At 41.6% G+C, this 23,999-nt stretch overlaps 1 protein-coding gene across 2 annotated transcripts; it reads left to right on the plus strand.

The window, feature by feature from the left end:
- Nucleotides 1-998: 998 nt before the first annotated feature.
- On the plus strand, nt 999-23,734 carry LOC124118949. 2 transcript variants are annotated; one of them, XM_046481281.2, is made up of 3 exons: nt 999-1,231; nt 16,385-17,003; nt 17,463-23,734. In XM_046481281.2, the coding sequence occupies exons 2-3, from the start codon at nt 16,406-16,408 to the stop codon at nt 18,911-18,913; spliced, it is 2,049 nt and encodes a 682-aa protein (XP_046337237.2). In that variant the 5' UTR covers nt 999-1,231; nt 16,385-16,405; the 3' UTR covers nt 18,914-23,734. The 2 variants fall into 2 exon arrangements, with proteins under 2 accessions (XP_046337237.2, XP_046337235.2); XM_046481279.2 differs by lacking the exon at nt 999-1,231 and adding an exon at nt 9,495-9,644.
- The last annotated feature ends 265 nt before the right edge of the window (nt 23,735-23,999 follow it).

Genomic DNA, 23,999 nt, shown 5'->3' on the forward strand with positions numbered 1-23,999 from the left:
TTTTCGAAAAACAAATGTCCCTGAAAATTCTTGAATATTAATGCCTGCCATAAACAAACTTGTACATTGTTGCAGGCTCATATTTTTAAATGAATATCTAGTCTCGATACAAAAATTCCAGCCTCCGAGCCCCCCGTTCTGACAGTAAACCTTGACGAGTTGTCTACCCTTGAGCTGTGTCGGGCTTAGGTCTGAGCGGCACATACGCTGACCCAACACTGTACCCGGGAATAGGACGCCTGGCTCGGTTCAAGGGAGGCAACTCGTCACGGCAAACTAAACGTGACTTGTATCGCCACACTTTGCGCCCAACAATATACGATACTCGCTTTCAATGAAGTGAACATGAAGTGTTTATATCCACACCTTTGTGAATATGATACTTGCTTATATGGAACTAAACATGACTTGTATCGTCATACTTTATGTAAAACAATATAGTTTTTTACGATACTTTCATAACAGGAATTAGCAACTGATTTTGTCACTGGAGTAACGTGGAATAACTGTCCCCCGAGTACCAAAGCCACGTCTCTCAGAGTATGTGTTGTTGTTTACTTTCATCAGAGTATATCTGCACATTTAATTGTCGGCTAAACTTGCCACTTGTCAGCGGCTAAAGGGATGGCGATCTGTTGTCCGAGTGTTATATTGTGTTGTAGCTTAATACATGTAGCTCATCTTTTTCATGCTCTTGATAGTTTTAAAATGCACTTCTGTTACAGTCCACTGGATGTTTTGCTGTCCTTTGTCGACAAGTTTTATATGACATATAGTAACTGAATGGTCGTCACAATATGGCTGAAATATTGCCGATGTTTGTGTGCATTATACGCACTCACTCACTCACTTAGCAACTCACTCACTCACTGAGCTACTCACTCACTCGTTCACTCACTCACTTAGCCACTCACTCACTTGTGAGTGTTGCCTCTCTATCAGATGCGTCTTTAACATAAAATGTTGTTATCCCCGCCATTCATAACAATGAATATCACTGTACTTAAAAACGATACGGACAGCAAATGTCCCCACGGGTCTACCTATTTACTACTATACATTTTCTAAAAGTGCAAGCCGAGGTTTGATCACGGGCTGAAATTGGAGCTCGTCATGTGACAGGGGCTGTGTTGTTGTTGTCCAGTCGGCATGGTGCAGTCAACTCCCAGTCGGTCGACTTCGTCACGTAACCCCAGCATACAACCTGGTCGGCTGTCCTTGTCAGTGTCAGGTTAGTTTACTTATAATATTAGTTTAACAGATGTAGGCAGCATAACGATACACGTAGACGGCATACGGGAGTGTGCAGAGCTCATCTGTGTGTACGTTGTAAACTGTTTCGGTGAAAACCCGCCTGAACTGCTAAAGGACTGTGCCTGGACGTGTGATTGTCAGAGCCGTGCTGGAACTACTAATCATTTCAGGGAATAGCAAGAACAGCTGGCAGGGGACTGATTGTCTTAGCGATGTATTGTGTTATACAGTAGCGGGTGTTCAATGTGATATATACAACACAATAGCCAGTTTAACGTCATTTCCTCAACAAAACTAACTTCTGTTTCACATTCATAACCAACTGTCTCCTTCTAGTTGATTTTTCGAGGTGTTCGTTGGAATATGTTCATGTATGTATATATGTACACATATTTTAGCAACATATTAATATAGAATATGTAGAACTTCCAGAATACAATCAACCAGTAAGTCTACTAGTCATCTGAACACTTGACACTCTTATGGATAACAACCTGTTTGTAACAATGTTTCCGGTCTACTTCTGGCCCCTCATCAGGTGAATACTGAGTTGGTTTGTTGTTTAACGCTACACTCAGCAATATTCCAGCTATATAACGGCGGTCTGTAAATAATCGAGTCTGGATCAGACAATCCAATGATTGACATCGTGCTAATCGATCCTAGCAATTTGGATACGATGACATGCATCAACCAAGTCAGCGACCCTGACCACCCGATCCCGTTAGTCGCCTCTTACGACAAGCATAGTCGCCTTTTATGGGTTGCTGAAGACCTATTCTAACCCTGATCTTCACGGGTCGAATACTGAGTAAGTGTAGTAAGTTAATATATTAGAGCCCGTCACAGCCAAGTCTTTCCCAGACACGAGTAGCCCCTCTAAAGTACAGGCCATATATACACGCCCTGCTACATACACGCCCTGCTATATACACGCCCTGCTACATACACGCCCTGCTACATACACGCCCTGCTACATACACGCCCTCCTAAACACACGCTCTGCTACATACACGCCCTGCTACATACACGCCCTGTAACATACACGCCCTGCTAAATACACCCTCTGCTATATACACGCCCTGCTACATACAAGCCCTGCTATATACACGCCCTGCTTTATACACGCCCTGCTACATACACGCCCTGCTACAAACACGCCCTGCTATATACACGCCCTGCTACATACACGCCCTGCTATATACACGCCCTGCAACATACACGCCCTGCTACATACACGCCCTGCTATATACACGCCCTGCTACATACACGCCCTGCTACATACACGCCCTGCTAAACACACGCTCTGCTACATACACGCCCTGCTACATACACGCCCTGTAACATACACGCCCTGCTAAATACACCCTCTGCTATATACACGCCCTGCTACATACAAGCCCTGCTATATACACGCCCTGCAACATACACGCCCTGCTACATACACGCCCTGCTACAAACACGCCCTGCTATATACACGCCCTGCTACATACACGCCCTGCTATATACACGCCCTGCAACATACACGCCCTGCTACATACACGCCCTGCTACATACACGCCCTGCTACATACACGCCCTCCTTTATACACGCCTTGCTATATACACGCCCTGCTACATACATGCCCTGCTACATACACGCCCTGCTACATACACGCCCTGCTACATACACGCCCTGCTATATACACGCTCTGCTACATACACGCCCTGCTATATACACGCCCTGCTACATACACGCCTGCTATATACATGCCCTGCTACATACACGCCCTGCTACATACACGCCCTGCTATATACACGCCCTGCTATATACACGCCCTGCTACATACACGCCCTGCTATATACACGCCCTGCTACATACACGCCCTGCTATATATACGCCCTGCTACATACACGCCCTGCTACATACACGCCTATACACGCCCTGCTACATACACGCCCTGCTATAAACACGCCCTGCTACATACACGCCTATACACGCCCTGCTACATACACGCCCTGCTACATACACGCCCTGCTAAATACACGCCCTGCTATAAACACGCCCTGCTACATACACGCCCTGCTACATACACGCCTATACACGCCCTGCTACATACACGCCCTGCTACATACACGCCCTGCTAAATACACGCTCTGCTACATACACGCCCTGCTATATACACGCCCTGCTACATACACGCCCTGCTATATACACGCCCTGCTACATACACGCCCTGCTACATACACGCCCTGCTATATATACGCCCTGCTACATACACGCCCTGCTACATACACGCCTATACACGCCCTGCTACATACACGTCCTGCTATATACACGCCCTGCTACATACACGCCCTCATACATACACGCCCTGCTACTTACACGCTCTGCTACATACACGCCCTGCTACATACACGCCCTGCTACATACACGCCCTGCTACATACACGCTCTGCTACATACACGCCCTGCTTCATACACGCCCTGCTACATACACGCCCTGCTACATACACGCTCTGCTACATACACGCCCTGCTATATACACCCCCTGCTATATACACGCCCTGCTACATACACGCCCTGCTACTTACACGCCCTGCTACTTACACGCCCTGCTATATACACACCCTGCTACATACACGCCCTGGTACATACACGCCCTGCTACATACACGCCCTGCCATATACACGCCCTGGTACATAAACGCCCTGCTACATACACGGCCTGCTACATACAACCTGCTACATACACGCCCTGCTACATACACGCCCTGCTATATACACGGCCTGCTACATACACGCCCTGCTACATACACGCCTATACGCGCCCTGCTACATACACGCCCGGCTACATACACGCCCTGCTAAATACACGCTCTGCTACATACACGCCCTGCTATATACACGCCCTGCTACATACACGCCCTGCTATATACACGCCCTGCTACATACACGCCCTGCTACATACACGCCCTGCTATATATACGCGCTGCTACATACACGCCCTGCTACATACACGCCTATACACGCCCTGCTACATACACGCCCTGCTATATACACGCCCTGCTACATACACGCCCTCCTACATACACGCCCTGCTACTTACACGCTCTGCTACATACACGCCCTGCTACATACACGCCCTGCTATATACACGCCCTGCTACATACACGCTCTGCTACATACACGCCCTGCTACATACACGCTCTGCTACATACACGCCCTGTTATATACACGCCCTGCTACATACACGCCCTGCTATATACACGCCCTGCTACATACACGCCCTGCTACTTACACGCCCTGCTACATACACGCCCTGCTATATACACGCCCTGCTACATACACGCCCTGCTACATACACGCCCTGCTATATACACGCCCTGGTACATAAACGCCCTGCTACATACACGCCCTGCTACATACAATCCCTGCTATATACACACTCTGCTACATACACGCCCTGCTACATACACGCCCTGCTATATACACGCCCCGCTATATACACGCCCTGCTACATACACACCCTGCTACATACACGCCCTGCTACATACACGCTCTGCTATATACACGCCCTGCTACATACACGCTCTGCTACATACACGCCCCTTCTATATACACGCCCTGCTACATACACGCCCTGCTACATACACGCCCTGCTATATACACGCCCTGCTATATACACGCCCCTTCTATATACACGCCCCTGCTATATACACGCCCTGCTATATACACGCCCTGCTATATACACGCCCCTTCTTATACACGCCCTGCTATATACACGCTCTGCTATATACACGCCCTGCTATATACACGCCCCTTATATATACACGCCCCTGCTATATACACGCCCTGCTATATACACGCCCTGCTTTATACACGCCCTGCTACATACACGCCCCTTCTATATACACGCCCTGCTACATACACGCCCCTTCTATATACACGCCCTGCTATATACACGCCCTGCTATATACACGCCCCTTCTATATACACGCCCCTGCTATATACACGCCCTGCTATATACACGCTCTGCTATATACACGCCCTGCTACATACACGCCCCTTCTATATACACGCCCTGCTACATACACGCCCCTTCTATATACACGCCCTGCTACATACACGCCCTGCTATATACACGCCCTGCTATATACACGCCCCTTCTATATACACGCCCCTGCTATATACACGCCCTGCTATATACACGCCCTGCTACATACACGCCCCTTCTATATACACGCCCTGCTACATACACGCCCCTTCTTTATACACGCCCTGCTACATACATGCCCCTTCTATATACACGCCCCTGTTATATACACGCCCTGCTATATACACGCCCTGCTATATACACGCCCCTTCTATATACACGCCCCGCTATATACACGCCCTGCTATATACACGCCCTGCTATATACACGCCCCTTCTATATACACGCCCCTGCTATATACACGCCGTGCTATATACACGCCCTGCTATATACACGCCCCTTCTTTATACACGCCCTGCTACATACACGCCCCTTCTATATACACGCCCTGCTACATACACGCCCCTTCTATATACACGCCCTGCTACATACACGCCCCTTCTATATACACGCCCTGCTACATACATGCCCCTTCTATATACACGCCCCTGTTATATACACGCCCTGCTATATACACGCCCCTTCTATATACACGCCCCGCTATATACACGCCCTGCTATATACACGCCCTGCTATATACACGCCCCTTCTATATACACGCCCCTGCTATATACACGCCGTGCTATATACACGCCCTGCTATATACACGCCCCTTCTTTATACACGCCCTGCTATATACACGCTCTGCTATATACACGCCCTGCTATATACACGCCCCTTCTATATACACGCCCCTGCTATATACACGCCCTGCTATATACACGCCCTGCTATATACACGCCCTGCTACATACACGCCCTGCTACGTACACGCCCCTTCTATATACACGCCCTGCTACATACACGCCCCTTCTATATACACGCCCTGCTACATACACGCCCTGCTATATACACGCCCTGCTATATACACGCCCCTTCTATATACACGCCCCTGCTATATACACGCCCTGCTATATACACGCCCCTTCTATATACACGCCCTGCTACATACACGCCCCTTCTATATACACGCCCCTGCTATATACACGCCCTGCTATATACACGCCCCTTCTATATACACGCCCTGCTACATACACGCCCCTTCTATATACACGCCCTGCTACATACACGCCCCTTCTATATACACGCCCTGCTACATACATGCCCCTTCTATATACACGCCCCTGTTATATACACGCCCTGCTATATACATGCCCTGCTATATACACGCCCCTTCTATATACACGCCCCGCTATATACACGTCCTGCTATATACACGCCCTGCTACATACACGCCCCTTCTATATACACGCCCCTTCTATATACACGCCCCTTCTATATACACGCCCTGCTATATACACGCCCTGCTATATACACGCCCCTTCTATATACACGCCCCGCTATATACACGCCCTGCTATATACACGCCCTGCTACATAGATGCCCCTTCTATATACACGCCCCTGCTATATACACGCCCTGCTATATACACGCCCTGCTATATACACGCCCCTTCTATATACACGCCCCGCTATATACACGCCCTGCTATATACATGCCCTGCTATATACACGCCCCTTCTATATACACGCCCTGCTATATACACGCCCTGCTACATACACGCCCTGCTATATACACGTCCTGCTATATACACGCCCCTTCTATATACACGCCCCTGCTATATACACGCCCTGCTATATACACGCCCTGCTATATACACGCCCTGCTACATACACGCCCTGCTACATACACGCCCCTTCTATATACACGCCCTGCTACATACACGCCCCTTCTACATACACGCCCTGCTACATACACGCCCCTTCTATATACACGCCCTGCTACATACACGCCCCTTCTACATACACGCCCTGCTACACACATGCCCCTTCTATATACACGCCCCTGCTATATACACGCCCTGCTATATACACGCCCTGCTATATACACGCCCCTTCTATATACACGCCCCGCTATATACACGCCCTGCTATATACACGCCCTGCTACATACATGCCCCTTCTATATACACGCCCTGCTATATACACGCCCCTTCTATATACACGCCCTTCTATATACATGCCCTGCTATATACACGCCAATATAGGACATGGTTGTTGTGTGGGAGTTCACCCTGTCCTCAAATACACGTGGACACTGGACATGTGGTCAAGGCACTTCTACTCATGTTGTATACGAGTTGCCATGTACTTGCCATGTCCAGGTATATCGGTGGACAATGTCTCATGTGTTGTGACCCGTTGGAGAACCCCTTACTAATGCTGTTTTGTCTGCTGGTGGTTGCCCAGGGTAACGGACCCATGGTAGGCACATGTCATATAGTCATTAGACAAGATCACTGATATGCTCTTTCATACGCTGTGAATAGTCAACTGACTTGACTCGGCCTCGACCTACACTTTGGTTACACGAAGCACGTTAGACTTATAGCTTGTGTGTGTTACATACATACGTACGATTTCATAACTGAATAAGCATCTTGACGAAAACCCCATGGTTTGCCTGTTGTGCCAAGATCGTGTAATTTGAGCAATATTAAGCCGTCTATTCTTACTTTGCCGGCAGGCTGCTTGATTAAAACTAACGGTCCGGGATTTCAAAGCTAGTAAGAGTAAAATAAACTCAAGGCGTGGTGCAGCTAGACCTGGGTGCCGCTCACAAAAGCGTCTTAGCGCTACGACCTCTTCAGCAAATCTAATTTTACGAGGAGGAGCTCTTAAACGCTATTTCCTGCATTTTTGGACCGTTTATGTTTGCTTTTATTTGCAACAAATATTGGTGACAAATGAAATTTTAACTCTAAAACGAATCGATGATATTACTTTATGTGTTTTTAAATGTTCATTCATAGTATGTGACGGTTACTTATTTTTTCATATTTTACCGCGCGCTGACCTATCATTATAATGAAACTAATTGTGTGAGCGCCGTTTGCTTTTATTACAAACCATCTATCACTAAAATCCTAAAATGCGAAAGATTAAAGACCAGAAGACAAGAAGGGTTGGTGAATTACAGGGTTGGGTAAAGGCGGCAGTACACTAGGCCTGCCTCTGACTAGAAAACCTGATAACACAAAAACAATTTGATAATACCTTAATTAGCATCAAACTGACAAATAAATTCTGACATAGTACTCTATGATACACAGAATGCAATAATACTGATATATGTATCCATGATGTTACCGTTATCTCTCTGAAGTTAAAATAGTGACACAACAAACCATATCTGAAAGTATCAACTTGAAGCAATGATAAACAATAGTGTAATAGTGTAATATGGTTAGGCAGCCCGACATTAAGTTGAAATAGAGCATAACGACATAACCTTTTACACATGTAGTACAGCTAGACTATATAACACAAGTAACAAAGACAATTCATCCCTCTCAAAGTACCAGTTAAATGATGGCAATGAACATTACATATTAGTTAAATGACCTTTGATCTATGGTGGTGCTATTCGTCTACATGAAAGGGGAGTATACGTAGTGCACTTTACCGGGCGCACTTTTTCATATACGGCTCGAACAGGCTTCTGCTAATTATAATGCGTCAAATAGCCGACGCTCTACCACAGGACCACGGGCGCTATACCACATGCAATCAGTGCTCGTTTAACGGGTCATTAGCACCCCATTAACAGTGTCGGCCTATAACTTCCATAAAATACCCGACAATAGTACCACGACTAGAGATATATTGACACAAGACTGCTATCTAATAATATACGTAAACATTCAGTCACGAAAATTAAGGTGTCGTCCACTCGGTATATTATAGCTGTGTGCCTCACTTACCGGCAACACAGCAGTACGCTGGTCAAGTCTTATGTCTTAAATGGTGCAGTAGACTTATGCTGATATCTACTTATACCAATAACAACACAGAACCAGTATCTGACAGTGTTTGCCACTATCGGGTCAACTGCAGTATTTGAATCCCAAATCTTCTTCTTTGCATTATTTGTCACTGTATTCGTAAAGGCGAAATTACTTTCCACACATAGCTGTTAGCCGAGGAGAAGTTTCATTTTCTTTTCTTAAGTCCAGAAGCGTCCATTATATATTTTCATGTCGTCTGCCGTTTCGAAGGGAAACAACTCTAATATTACAATCTTCCGTGTTTCCACACAAGAGAGTTACTATTGTTGCCGATGCAGCTTGTTGTCGCTGTTATTTACTATTCAAACCCTCACACTTGACAGCTATTGATGGAACTTTGATGTGTAACAGACTATCATTAAACTCCAACAGGTTTGTAGTTATCTGTACTCACCATATGAGCTTTTATTTCATTCATGTTTAGCATCTGGCTCGTCTTTGATGAAAATTAAACAGGTTCGCTACCATTTCCGGTTTGAATTGTATAGCGTTGCTATGCGACGGGCTTACGATGCCTTCGTGAAACGGTCGTAAAACATGTCGCTATGACATCCTAAACTAGGTCGTAGCGCTAAGAGGCTTTCGAGAAACGGCACCCAGGTATCGCTTCCCTCGGCATACCACCCTACCGTATTTGTAAAGGCGGAATTCAGCGCGTCACAATTACTGTCCACACCTCACAATGACATCAATGTCAGCCGTGGGGAAGTTTCATTTTCTATTCTTTACTCCAGAAACGTCTATAAGATATATTTCTATGGTGTTGCTATGCGAGTTTGAATGTCGTAGATCGTATGTCACTCTTGTCTAAGGAGGGTTTATGACGGGCTTGCGATGCATTTGTGAAACGGTCGAAAACATGTCCTATGTCTATGACATCCTAAACTAGGTGGCGCTGTTTCCGCTGGCTTTGGCAACTGGCAGCCCTATTGGACTGGCAACTCTAAAAATTACCAGTCTCCCCCCCCCCCCCCAAATTCTTTTCAGTCCCAAATTTCAACAAATAAAAAAAACGTATCGAAATTACCTAGTTTTAATTCTTTCAACATCATGTTCAATGCAATGATGTCATCTCTGAAGTAGCTTAGTTAGATCTACACGTCATTCAGCCGTTCACACAAGTTCAGTTACAATTGTCTCTTTTTCTTAAAAAATACGAGACAAAGTCGCTACAAATATATATTTATCCTGGAAGCAAAGCGAAATGTTATATCCTTGAACTAAAAATAGACAAGGGGAAACAATGATGGTAACAGACAAGCTGACTTGGTTCGAAAAATATACTTTTATGAATATCGCCAATGTTTTGTTCAACAACAAAGATGTATAAGGTACATCATTTGCCGGTACACAGATCGAGACTGTCAGTCACATGAATTACTGGTCCAAGCCAAGCCTAATAATAACTGGTAAATACGGTAAACAGGATCACTGTCCTAGCCATTAGGAGGTCGTAGCGCTGGGAGTCTTTCGTGAAACGCCACCCAGGTGGTTACCAGAGTCTGAAACTAACCATCGTAACAATCTCCATTGTTCTTGGGATTATCGGCGTCCAGTGATTTCTATATGAGAACAATGCCTACCTGCAAAGGGAGTGCACCGCATGTTCATCTCACTCTGTACTTAAACCTTGCTATGAAGTTGTTTGGAGTGCCCAGTTATATAATATCTCAATTATTGCCTGATAACTCGTCACCGCAAGTGTCTTAATTTTCACAGAAGCCACAATTCGGTGTTCACAGTTGCCTTTTTTGGACACGTGATTGTCTGTTCGAATCCCGGTTTATCCCAATTATGTTTTTAGTTTTTTCAGCATGCATGTACGCACTCACACACACACAATTAGTAGTACATGCATGCCTAAACAGACACACACCTGTGAGATCACAATAGAACAGGAACTAATATATATAATGTAATTTGGGCAAATAAGTTAAACATATCTTAACTATGGATTTTGCTACGCCTGGGAAAATCCTAATTGCAAGGCATTTTCTATATTTTTCAAATGAAGGCTAATATATTTCGAAGTTATACATGACATGTGTTTACATAATGCAGTTACCGTATTCAACATAATAAGCACCCAGGGCGCTCTCAAAATTAGGATTCTTATTATACCCCCGTTTACGAAGTAAATCTGGGGTATATAGCGTTCTGTCCATTCTTCCATCCGTCCTTCCATCCGTCCTTCCGTCCGAGCTTTTGTACGGCCCATAACTTTTTAACCATGCACCCTAGCCTCACCAAACTTGCTACACACATTTACCACAATGAGTACTTGTGCCTTTTGCTAGTTTGAAGATTCTGAATCTTTTTATTTTTGCTGTTTCCATGGAATCATGGTGAAGCATAATTTTTGGGTAGAGTTTTTGTACCATCCATGTTTACAATGTTATATATCCTAGCTTCAGCAAACTTGCTACATTAACCACTATGATTGTTTTTTATCTTTTATAAGATTCTGAAAGTTTTCTCTTTTGCTGTTTTCATGGAAACATTATGGAATTTAGAAATTTTGATGACTGGTTTTGTATAGCTAATATATTTTCCAAAATTGTTTCCACCCATGTAGATCATCATAAGTATCTGTGCTTTGTGTTAGTTTGAATTTATGAATTCTTTACCATATCTGTTAAGGCTAGATGGAAATTATTATTTTATTGATTTTCTTATATGATATTGTTCCATTTTTTGTGTGTTTTTATATCAACAATTTTTGGTCCTTCTGATAATTCTTCTTATGTAACTCCTCTATCAAATTTTTATTCAAAGGTGTTCATGGTGATCTACTTCCTCGTAGTGAACACTGGTAACATGGGAGATTGAGGGGGGGGGGGGGGGGGGGAGGGGGAACTCAATCTTAGTTTTTAAATCATTGAAGTTAAAATCAGTTAGAAATATGTAATATTTCATTAATTAACAAATTATTTACTATTTGTTGTTGACCAGCGGGGATAACGGGGGTATGTCAGAATATTATTTTGGGGAAAAAAACAGAGTTGAAAGATAAGTTTTGTGGTTTATGCTGACAGCCTGAAATGTTTATGTACGACAGATATATTTTTCCAGAATTTAATTGCCCATAATTAAGGGTGCATATAACACACGAGTGTGTATTATACGCGAATAAATAAGTCTTGTGTACATTGATCAATTGGAAGGGGTGCTAACTGGGATTGTTCACTAGCCAATATATTAGTTGCAGTGGGTGCTTATTATGTCGAATAAGCTACAGAATATAGAATCTCTGTACTCGAGTTAAGTATTGAATGCTAACAATACAATAATACACAAAGAAAATTAAGAAATTGTGATTGTTACCTTAATGTTAGAAATTGTCATTAATTAGAAGATGCGTATCATTTTGTACTTGTCTGTTCTATGTATGTTAATAATTATCATAAATCATACGTTAAAAAATGTTATTGGCTTAGACCAATTGTAGTCCAAGCAGTGTTTCAAAGTAAATGTAGGGCAGTTTTAGTAAATGTGGGGTAGTTTTAGTAAATGTGGGATAGTTTTAGTAAATGTGGGTTAGTTTTAGTACAGGTAGGGTAGTTTTAGTAAATGTGGGGTAGTTTTAGTACAGGTAGGGTAGTTTTAGTAAATGTGGGGTAGTTTTAGTACAGGTAGGGTAGTTTTAGTAAATGTGGGGTAGTTTTAGTAAATGTGGGGTAGTTTTAGTACAGGTAGGGTAGTTTTAGTAAATGTGGGGTAGCTTTAGTGTATGAGAAACCATGTCTCCTGGAGATTACTAGAGATTGTAAACCCTCACATGAGGGAACGTCCCGGGACGAGGAGACATGGTTTGTCCAACTTATAAACCGACTCATCGCATAGACAACGTTTTTAATGAAATAACTGTAATAAAAACTCTCAAATGTATAACCTGTATCGGAGATGAAATATCGCCTGCAGTCGTGAACTCGGTTCAGTGAAACCGTTGACCTCAGCACGTGGGTTTCGCAACGGTGCGAAATCTGCACGTGCGTCTCGCAATGGCATGAAATCTGCACGTGCGTCTCGTAGGCTGAGTCTATTACACGTTTTGCTTTGACTGACGCTCATTCATTGTACAGCCTGTTGCTGGCGTACGGATCTTGAAAAGGACATTCTAAAAAGCAGTGCGGCCTATCAACACCTCTGTAGCCTTGTGGTACAGTCACTGGGCTACAGATATGAAGGTTGTGAGTTCGATCCTCGGGAATATAAAGAAAACATTTGTCATTTGAATTTACATTTCATTACATGTTACAATCTAAACGGAAGTTATAATGATTGTAAGCCCTCCTGCGAGGTGTTACCACAATTTCAAAAACTCCATATCGAGTTACACAAACAGCCAGTAGGTTTATAAGTACAGGTAGGCTAGTTTTAGTAAGTGTGGGGTATATCTAGTAAATGTGGGCTAGTTTTAGTAAATGTGGGGTATTTCTAGTAAATGTGGGGTAGGTTTAGTAAATGTGGGGTAGTTTTAGATAATGTGGGGTAGGTTTAGTAAAGGTGGGGTAGTTTTAGATAATGTGGGCTAGGTTTAGTAAAGGTGGGGTATTTCTAGTAAATGTGGGGTAGTTTTAGTAAATGTGGGGTAGGTTTAGTAAATGTGGGGTATTTCTAGTAAATGTGGGGTATTTCTAGTAAATGTGGGGTAGTTTTAGTAAATGTGGGGTAGTTTTAGTAAATGTGGGGTATTTCTAGTAAATGTGGGGTATTTCTAGTAAATGTGGGGTAGTTTTAGTAAATGTGGGGTAGTTTTAGTAAGTGTGGGGTATATCTAGTAAATGTGGGGTAGGTTTAGTAAAGGTGGGGTAGTTTTAGATAATGTGGGCTAGGTTTAGTAAAGGTGGGGTATTTCTAGTAAATGTGGGGTAGTTTTAGTAAATGTGGGGTAGGTTTAGTAAATGTGGGGTATTTCTAGTAAATGTGGGGTATTTCTAGTAAATGTGGGGTAGTTTTAGTAAATGTGGGGTAGTTTTAGTAAATGTGGGGTATTTCTAGTAAATGTGGGGTATTTCTAGTAAATGTGGGGTAGTTTTAGTAAATGTGGGGTAGTTTTAGTAAGTGTGGGGTATATCTAGTAAATGTGGGGTAGGTTTAGTAAATGTGGGGTAGTTTTAGATAATGTGGGCTAGGTTTAGTAAAGGTGGGGTATTTCTAGTAAATGTGGGGTAGTTTTAGTAAATGTGGGGTAGGTTTAGTAAATGTGGGGTATTTCTAGTAAATGTGGGGTATTTCTAGTAAATGTGGGGTAGTTTTAGTAAATGTGGGGTAGTTTTAGTAAATGTGGGGTATTTCTAGTAAATGTGGGGTAGGTTTAGTAAATGTGGGGTAGTTTTAGATAATGTGGGGTAGGTTTAGTAAATGTGGGGTAGTTTTAGTAGGGGGGGTAGGTTTAGTAGGGGGTGGGGGTAGGGGGGGTAGGTTTAGTAAATGTGGGGTAGTTTTAGTAAATGTGGGGTATTTCTAGTAAATGTGGGGTAGTTTTAGTAAATGTGGGGTAGTTTTAGTAAATGTGGGGTATTTCTAGTAAATGTGGGGTAGGTTTAGTAAATGTGGGGTAGGTTTAGTAGGGGGGGTAGGTTTAGTAAATGTGGGGTAGTTTTAGATAATGTGGGGTAGGTTTAGTAGGGGGGGTAGGTTTAGTAAAGGTGGGGTATTTTTAGTAAATGTGGGGTAGTTTTAGTAAATGTGGGGTATTTCTAGTAAATGTGGGGTAGTTTTAGTAAAGGTGGGGTAGGTTTAGTAAAGGTGGGGTATTTCTAGTAAATGGGGGGTATTTCTAGTAAATGTTGGGTATTTCTAGTAAATGTTTGGTAGTTTTAGTAAAGGTGGGGTAGTTTTAGTACAGGTGGGGTAGTTTTAGTAAAGGTGGGGTATTTCTAGTAAATGTGGGTTATTTTTTAGTAAATGTGGGTATTTCTAGTAAATGTGGGTTAGTTTTAGTAAATGTTTGGTAGTTTTAGTAAATGTTTGGTAGTTTTAGTAAATGTTTGGTAGTTTTAGTAAATGTGGGTTAGTTTTAGTAAATGTCAGGTAGTTTTAGTACATGTAGTGTAGTTTTAGTAAATGTTGGATAGTTTTAGTACAGGTACCAGAGCTCCAGATAAGCTGCATATCTTCGTAAAATACGCATCAGAAATGCAGAAATATGCAGTAAAATAAAATCCAATGATTACAGTTACATCATGATCATTTGCCAGCACACTTTCTTGTGGAAGTATCGTGGTATTTTTGAGTCCTATAAAGCTCTCGAACCCACACGACACCAGTTTGCAGGGACTAGATTACTAGTGTTTTTAAATATTTAACTTAAATACCCACGTGTAAAAACTAGTGGGTAACAGAAATTTGAATACCCAGATAGAATTACTGATACCCAATGATTTTGAAATGCATGGGTAAAATACCCACAACACCAAAAGCTTATCTGGAGCTCTGGGTAGTATGGTTTTAGTAAATATGGGATAGTTTTAGTAAATGTCAGGTAGTTGTAGTACAGGTAGCATCGTTTTAGTAAATGTGGGGTAGTTTTAGTACAGGTAGGATAGTTTTAGTAAATTCTGGGTAGTTTCAGTATATGTGGGATAGTTTCAATACAGGTAGGGTAATTTTAGTAAATGTTGGGTCGTTTAGAGAAGTTAGGTACATACCAGCTGGACTGTACAAATATACGATGTAGTGTGGCTCATTTTTAAATTTAGAAACGATTATTGTGACGAGGGATCACTGAATTGTTCACCTGATGAAGGAGCAAGTCACCCTGACCAGTCGTTACAAACAATAGAGGAGTTGTCATGCCTTCAAGTTCTTCCTACTTCTAAATGCCTATCAAGGACTTGAATAGTCATTGTCATTGTCATGTTAAAGTCCGGGTTAGATGGGTCTTCAGTGAGAGACGACAAACAGGATCGGGTGGCCAGACTCGCTGCCTTGGTTGATGCATGTGATCGCATCCCATGTTGCAAATGAGCAATGTGAACGCCATGACGTTTCTAAAACACTGCAAACTTTTGACATGTCGATTGACAAAAAACAAGAGAGAAGGGTGGGAACAAATCCTATCCAATACCATGTACGTGTGAAGTAATTTCCATTCATCTCTCTTACAGATTGTCACTTGGCTGATCACCATGGGTGTCTCAAAGACTTTTCAGAAAGAATTTCTTGACATCTTCTGGACAACAGGACTGCCAAATCATCAGAGACCACCTTATGGAGTGGCGCTTGTAAGTGTTGGTGAAAACAGAGCTCAGAACACACAAATGTTTAGAAGCTCAAACAAAGACACACACGCTGAGCATCACCTTATTGACTATATATACAACCTGCCAGAAATACAAGATGATGTGACAATGGAAATATTTCAGAACTACAGTCCATGTAAAAAATGTGCCAAACGATATGTTTGGCTTGTGAAGGAATATGAAGCAGTGGGCATCACGCTCCGGCTGCATGTACATTTTGCATCTTTGTACAGAATATGTGACGATGTTGAACACCCGTCTGATTCAGGACATGTTTTGGCAAAGGAAACACACTGGAAAAACATTTCCGGTCTGAAACGAATGGCGTCTGTTGGGATTATACTGAAGGGTTTCACCAAAAGTACATGGACGAAACTTATCGGCATGATTAATGTTCCGCTTAATGAAGACTTTGACAAGCAATATAAACGGCAAAGGAAAGAGAGTGATGCACTCTGTGTAGAAACACTTGGCAAAGTTCTGGGTAAGAGGCCATTTTGACATCTTGAAGTTCTGATTGTTTCATATCTCTCGATTCAGAATCAACATCATGCAAATGTTTTATTTTGTTGTCCATTATGACACCATGTCTCGTTTCTGAATTTCCTTACAACATCATGCAAATGTTTTATTTTGTTGTCCATTATGACACCATGTCTCGTTTCTGAATTTCCTTACAACATCATGCAAATGTTTTATTTTGTTGTCCATTATGACACCATGTCTCATTTCTGAAGTTCCTTACAACATCATGCAAATGATTTATTTTGTTGTCCATAATGACACCATGTCTCATTTCCGAAATTTCCTTACAACATCATGCAAATGTTTAACTGTAGTGTCAAATCTACAATAGCACTACGTTGCAGTTCAGAATTTTCTGACATCATGCAAATGTTTAATTGTGTTGTCTAATCTATAATGGCACTGTGTTGCATTTCAGAATTGCCAGAATACCTCATGTCAGAGGAAGCCAGAGACGGAGGGATCCACAGCAAAAGGCATCATCAGTCCCCATCTAAGCACCATGGTCGAGACGACAAACAACTTCTTTCAGGTAGTTTCCGCGCTCCACACATCCAACATGTAGGCCATCCAGTTCGGGTCCATGGTAGAGACAACCAACCACATGAATCTTCCGTTCATCTCCATGGCGACAAGAAACAATCCCAAGCCCACACACTTCAGTTCCATGGCAATAAGAACCAACCACATGGTCCTTCCGTTCATCTCCATGGTAACAAGAAACAATCCCAAGGTCACACACTTCGGTCACACGGTCCCCCAAGTTGGTTTCTCAGTGCAAGAAAACAATCACAAAGCCCCCAACTTCAGTTCAATCCTGATGTCAGTCACACTCCACTACACGGCCCCCCACTTCAGTTGCCTGGAAGAGACGACCAACCACAAAGCCCCCGAGGTAGGATCCACGTTAGAAACAGACAACCACTAGGCCACACTCTTCCGGTCCATGGTAAAGAAAACAAACCAGGCGGCCACAAACTTCTGATCCATGGTAGAGAAAACAGAGCACGTGGCCACACACTTCAGATTCATAGTAGTCACGATCATCTACATTCCCCCCAACGTTGGTTCTTTGGTGGAAAAAAACAAACACAGGCCGCCCCAGTTCTGTTCCATGGTAGCCACGCCCAACCACAAGAAGCCCCAGTTGATTTCCATGGGAGAAGCATCGAACCCCTTGCTCAGTTACATGTTAGACACAACCAACCTCAAAGTCCTGCAGGTAAGATCCATGTCAGAGACATCCTCCCACTAACCCACACAGATAGGTGTAATGATGGAGGCATCCTACCAAAAGGCACCCCAATACGGATCCATGGGAGACACAATGAACCTCAAAGTCCTGCAGGTAAGATCCATGTCAGAGACACCCTCCCACTAACCCCCCCAGATAGGTGGAATGATGGAGGCATCCTACCAAAAGGCACCCCAATACGGATCCATGGGAGACACAATGAACCTCAAAGTCCTGCAGGTAAGATCCATGTCAGAGACACCCTCCCACTAACCCACACAGATAGGTGGAATGGTAGAGGCATTGAATCACAAAGCCCCCCAGTTCAGTTCCATGGTAGACACAAGCAGCCACAAAGCCCCCATGTTCGGATCTATGATAGAGACAACCAACCACGTGAACCCCCAGTTCGGATCCATGATAGAGACAACCAACCACGTGAACCCCCAGTTCGGATCCATGATAGAGACAACCAACTATGTGAACCCCTAGTTCGGATCCATGATAGAGACAACCAAACACGTGAACCCCTAGTTAAGTTCCATAGTAGAGACAACCAACCAAAAGGCCCTACAATTCGGTTGCATGGAAGAGACAACCAACCAAAAGGCTCCCATGTTGGTTCCGTGGTATAGACGACAAGCCAAAGGCCCCCCAAGTTGAGTTATGCTAGATGCAGCCATACAGTCCCATTGTGTGTGTGTCAGCCTGTCTCGCATACAGTTTGTACTGTTGGAAATGCTACACCCTGTGTTGTATATTGTACACACTATTGTATATAGTACACACTGTATTGTATATAGTACACACTGTATTGTATATAGTACACACTCTATCGTATATAGTACACACTCTATCGTATATAGTACACACTATTGTATATTGTACACACTCTATTGTATATTGTACACCCTGTTGTATATGGTACACACTGTATTGTATATTTTACACTCTGTATTGTATATTGTACACACTGTATTGTATATTGTACACACTATTGTATATAGTACACACTGTATTGTATATAGTACACACTGTATTGTATATTGTACACACTGTATTGTATATTGTACACACTATTGTATATAGTACACACTGTATTGTATATTATACACTCTGTATTGTATATTGTACATGCTATTGTATATAGTACACACTCTATCGTATAGAGTACACAATGTATTGTATATTGTGCACACTGTATTATATATTGTTCACACTTTATTGTATATTGTACACGCTATTGTATATTGTACACACAATTGTATATGGTACACACTGTATTATATATTGTTCACACTTTATTGTATATTGTACACACTATTGTATATAGTACACACTGTATCGTATATAGTACACACTGTATTGTATATAGTACACACTGTATTGTATATTGTACACACTGTATTGTATATTGTACACACTATTGTATATAGTACACACTGTATTGTATATTATACACTCTGTATTGTATATTGTACACGCTATTGTATATAGTACACACTGTATTGTATATTATACACTCTGTATTGTATATTGTACATGCTATTGTATATAGTACACACTCTATCGTATAGAGTACACAATGTATTGTATATTGTGCACACTGTATTATATATTGTTCACACTTTATTGTATATTGTACACGCTATTGTATATTGTACACACAATTGTATATGGTACACACTGTATTATATATTGTTCACACTTTATTGTATATTGTACACACTATTGTATATAGTACACACTGTATCGTATATAGTACACACTGTATTGTATATAGTACACACTGTATCGTATATAGTACACACTGTATCGTATATAGTACACACTGTATTGTATATAGTACACACTGTATTGTATATTGTACACACTGTATCGTATATAGAACACACTGTATCGTATATAGTACACACTGTATCGTATATAGTACACACTGTATTGTATATTGTTCACACTGTATTGTATATTGTACACTCTGTATTGTATATTGTACACGCTATTGTATATAGTACACACTGTATCGTATATAGTACACAATGTATTGTATATTGTTCACACTGTATTGTATATTGTACACTCTGTATTGTATATTGTACACGCTATTGTATATAGTACACACTGTATCGTATATAGTACACAATGTATTGTATATTGTTCACACTGTATTATATATTGTTCACACTCTATTATATATTGTGCACACTGTATTATATATTGTTCACCCTTTATTGTATATTGGTAAGTGGAGAAGACACGAATGTTATCTCGCAACATTTATTCTGTGAGATTGGGTTATTAATGATGATTATTTAATCACATATTACCAGTTAATTGTGAGTTGATTATACTACTTCAAAGTTAACCAAGTGAGTGTTTCTAGGAGACCAGACGCACACAGTACTCAACCTTGGTGTAAATGTGTGCTTGGCCCTTCAAACCAATACACCACGGCAAGTCCTATAACATCAATATTGGCTTAAATCATAACCTGATTCACAATTCATTAACTAGTACTTAATAGTGTCATTATCAATAGGTTAATCATTTAATAGCGATTCATAAACACAGGCTTACAATGTTGTCAGAATCGTTTAGATTTTGTCACTTATATCTATCAGGATCGAATCGAAGCAAACATTCTTGTGAAGAGGCTTGGCAGAGATATTGCTCCTTTACCAGCGACTTCATCTCTTACCTGTGCAAATAGTGTGTCTTGTAGAAACATTTGTATGTGACATGTCAGACATTAATTGGTTAGATGGGTATGATGTCTTTTACAGCCCCGCAATTGAATTATCAGTATGGTCGACTCTCAGGTGGCGTATGCATATGTATCCAACATTCAGTATGCATATGTATCCAACATTCAGTATGCATATGTATCCAACATTCAGTATGCATATGTATCCAACATTCAGTATGCATATGTATCCAACATTCAGTATGCATTAAAGTAGCAAAACAATTGGTCTCTGTTGACAGAAATATAAATTTGATATGTACGTATATCCCACCGTCGGGTTCGCCATACTGTAACAATAGTAACTCTAAATATAACATTGAAATGCTTGATCAGTTCTTATTAGAAAACCTTTCAGAAATTAGTGATTCTTACACAGTTATTTGTGGTGATATGAATGTACGTACAGGTGAACAAAACAACCAACTTGCTAACTTTGATGATGCTTTTCATAAACACAACATTCCATTGAGTGAGGAGGAAGATCTACCTGTTGATGATCGTAACTCCCATGACAGTGTGATAAACAGATTTGGGCAGATATTGTTAGACATGTGTGATTCATTCCAGCTATTTATTGTTGAGGGCAGGGTATATGGAGTCGCAGAAGAGGAATATACATATTGTGATCAATAGGGATGTAGTGTAAATGATTACTTTATCTGTTCTCCGGATCTTTTTTAATACATAGACATGTTAAACATTGGAGATCGTATAGAGCCCGATCATTTACCATTAGAATTGACATGTAAATTCCTAAACATGAACAACCAAAATGATAAGCCAACATCTGGTTGCTTTAAAGAAAAGATTGTTTGAAATGAATCTCTTTGTGAAACGATTTTAAACAGCCTGCAGGAAAGGATGGTGTCTTGTAATCAACTACTTTTAAGTAAACTAGATTTTAACATAGATGGGGCTATAGATGATTTCGTCCATGTTATCTTAGATTCTGCAGATTGTATGAGGAAAAGCACTAGAATTATGCACTATCAACATACCAAGGCACCATTAAGTGACAAAAGTAAGATTGCAAGACAAGATGCTAAAAAAACATTGAGAACCTTTAGACTTAGACCTACTGACTCTCATAGAAACATCTACTGCAAAAAGAGAAATCACTACAAATCCTGCCGTAGGAAATATATATCTGTCTTGTGTAAATTTAGGCTAAAAAAACTGAGTGATACTATTTTAGAATCCCCCATATCACAGGATGAGATTCTGGACGCTACAGTTGGTACATCTAAAAGGTGGAACAGCTGCTGGTCCTGACCATGTTGTGGTGGAAATGATATAATGTTCCAAATTTGAGATTGTGCCTATTCTTAAAAAATGTTTCACTAGGATGTTTGACAGTGGTATATTCCCCAGAAGCTGGTCTTGTTCGGTAAACAATGTTTCAATAGGATGTTTGACAGTGGTATATTCCCCAGAAGCTGTTCTTGTTCGGTAAACAATGTTTCACTAGGATGTTTGACAGTGGTATATTCCCCAGAAGCTGGTCTTGTTCGGTAAACAATGTTTCAATAGGATGTTTGACAGTGGTATATTCCCCAGAAGCTGGTCTTGTTCGGTAAACAATGTTTCACTAGGATGTTTGACAGTGGTATATTCCCCAGAAGCTGGTCTTGTTCGGTAAACAATGTTTCAATAGGATGTTTGACAGTGGTATATTCCCCAGAAGCTGGTCTTGTTCGGTAAACAATGTTTCACTAGGATGTTTGACAGTGGTATATTCCCCAGAAGCTGGTCTTGTTCGGTAAACAATGTTTCAATAGGATGTTTGACAGTGGTATATTCCCCAGAAGCTGGTCTTGTTCGGTAAACAATGTTTCAATAGGATGTTTGACAGTGGTATATTCCCCAGAAGCTGGTCTTGTTCGGTAAACAATGTTTCACTAGGATGTTTGACAGTGGTATATTCCCCAGAAGCTGGTCTTGTTCGGTAAACAATGTTTCAATAGGATGTTTGACAGTGGTATATTCCCCAGAAGCTGGTCTGGTTCGGTAAGAAAGGAGAGTTTATCAACCCAGACAACTATAGGGGAATATCCTTAATGAGTATTCTTGGAAAGATTTTGAAATCAGTACTTAATTCCAGGATTACGAATTGTGCTGAACCACGAGATAAAATTCCCCAAACTCAAGCTGGTTTTAGAAAAAAGTACTCAATGTCAGATCATGTATTCACATTATATGCAATAATCCAAAAATGTCTATCACGTCGCAAACACAAATTGTATGTAACCATTGTCAATTTTAAAAAAGCTCTTCACTCCGTTGATCGTTATAAACTGTGGTGCTGTTTAAGAACTACTGGCCTTCAGGGGAAAATGTACTCTGTATTAAAAGTGATGTATTCAAATATAATTTTTTAATTTGAAGTTTACACGATATACGGCTTTTCCATTGGACGAGAAGCTGGTCACATGACCGAGAAACTGACGTTCATAAGCGTATGAACGACACAATTTGACGTTCACACGTTCAGCGCGAGGTGTCACTCCATGCCGGGACAACTTTCCAATACATTCCTTGGAAAACCCTTTATGGGAATTCCTTTGCCTTCCGTGTATTCTATTTATATCTTGCTCAAGTAATGTGACAAAAATAACATTAAACTGTGTTATTTAACTACACAACTGTTTTGGTAAACTATCGGTTAGAAAAGTGTTCTACCGTGTTTGCAATAAAAAAAATAATGCATTGATAAATTTGTTTTGTTTTGTGTTATCGCCTGCTGGACGTCAACAATAAAATATGGACGATGAAGAGGTATCAAAGTTTGACAACGGTTCAGTCGCTGTACACTGGATCGATGGTGATGATCTCGATGCCATATTATTGTCACAGGGTCAAGGAAATGAGACAACCGCATGTGAAGTTCCTGTTACGCAAGTTAAAGAAGAACCCGTGGATGACACGCCCACTGAGAGTGACGGGAGATTCCAAAGAATTAGTGAAGAAACACTGGA

Source organism: Haliotis rufescens, unplaced genomic scaffold, assembly GCF_023055435.1.
Source record: "Haliotis rufescens isolate VD_foot unplaced genomic scaffold, xgHalRufe1.0.p SCAF_16, whole genome shotgun sequence".
NCBI lineage: Eukaryota > Metazoa > Mollusca > Gastropoda > Lepetellida > Haliotidae > Haliotis > Haliotis rufescens.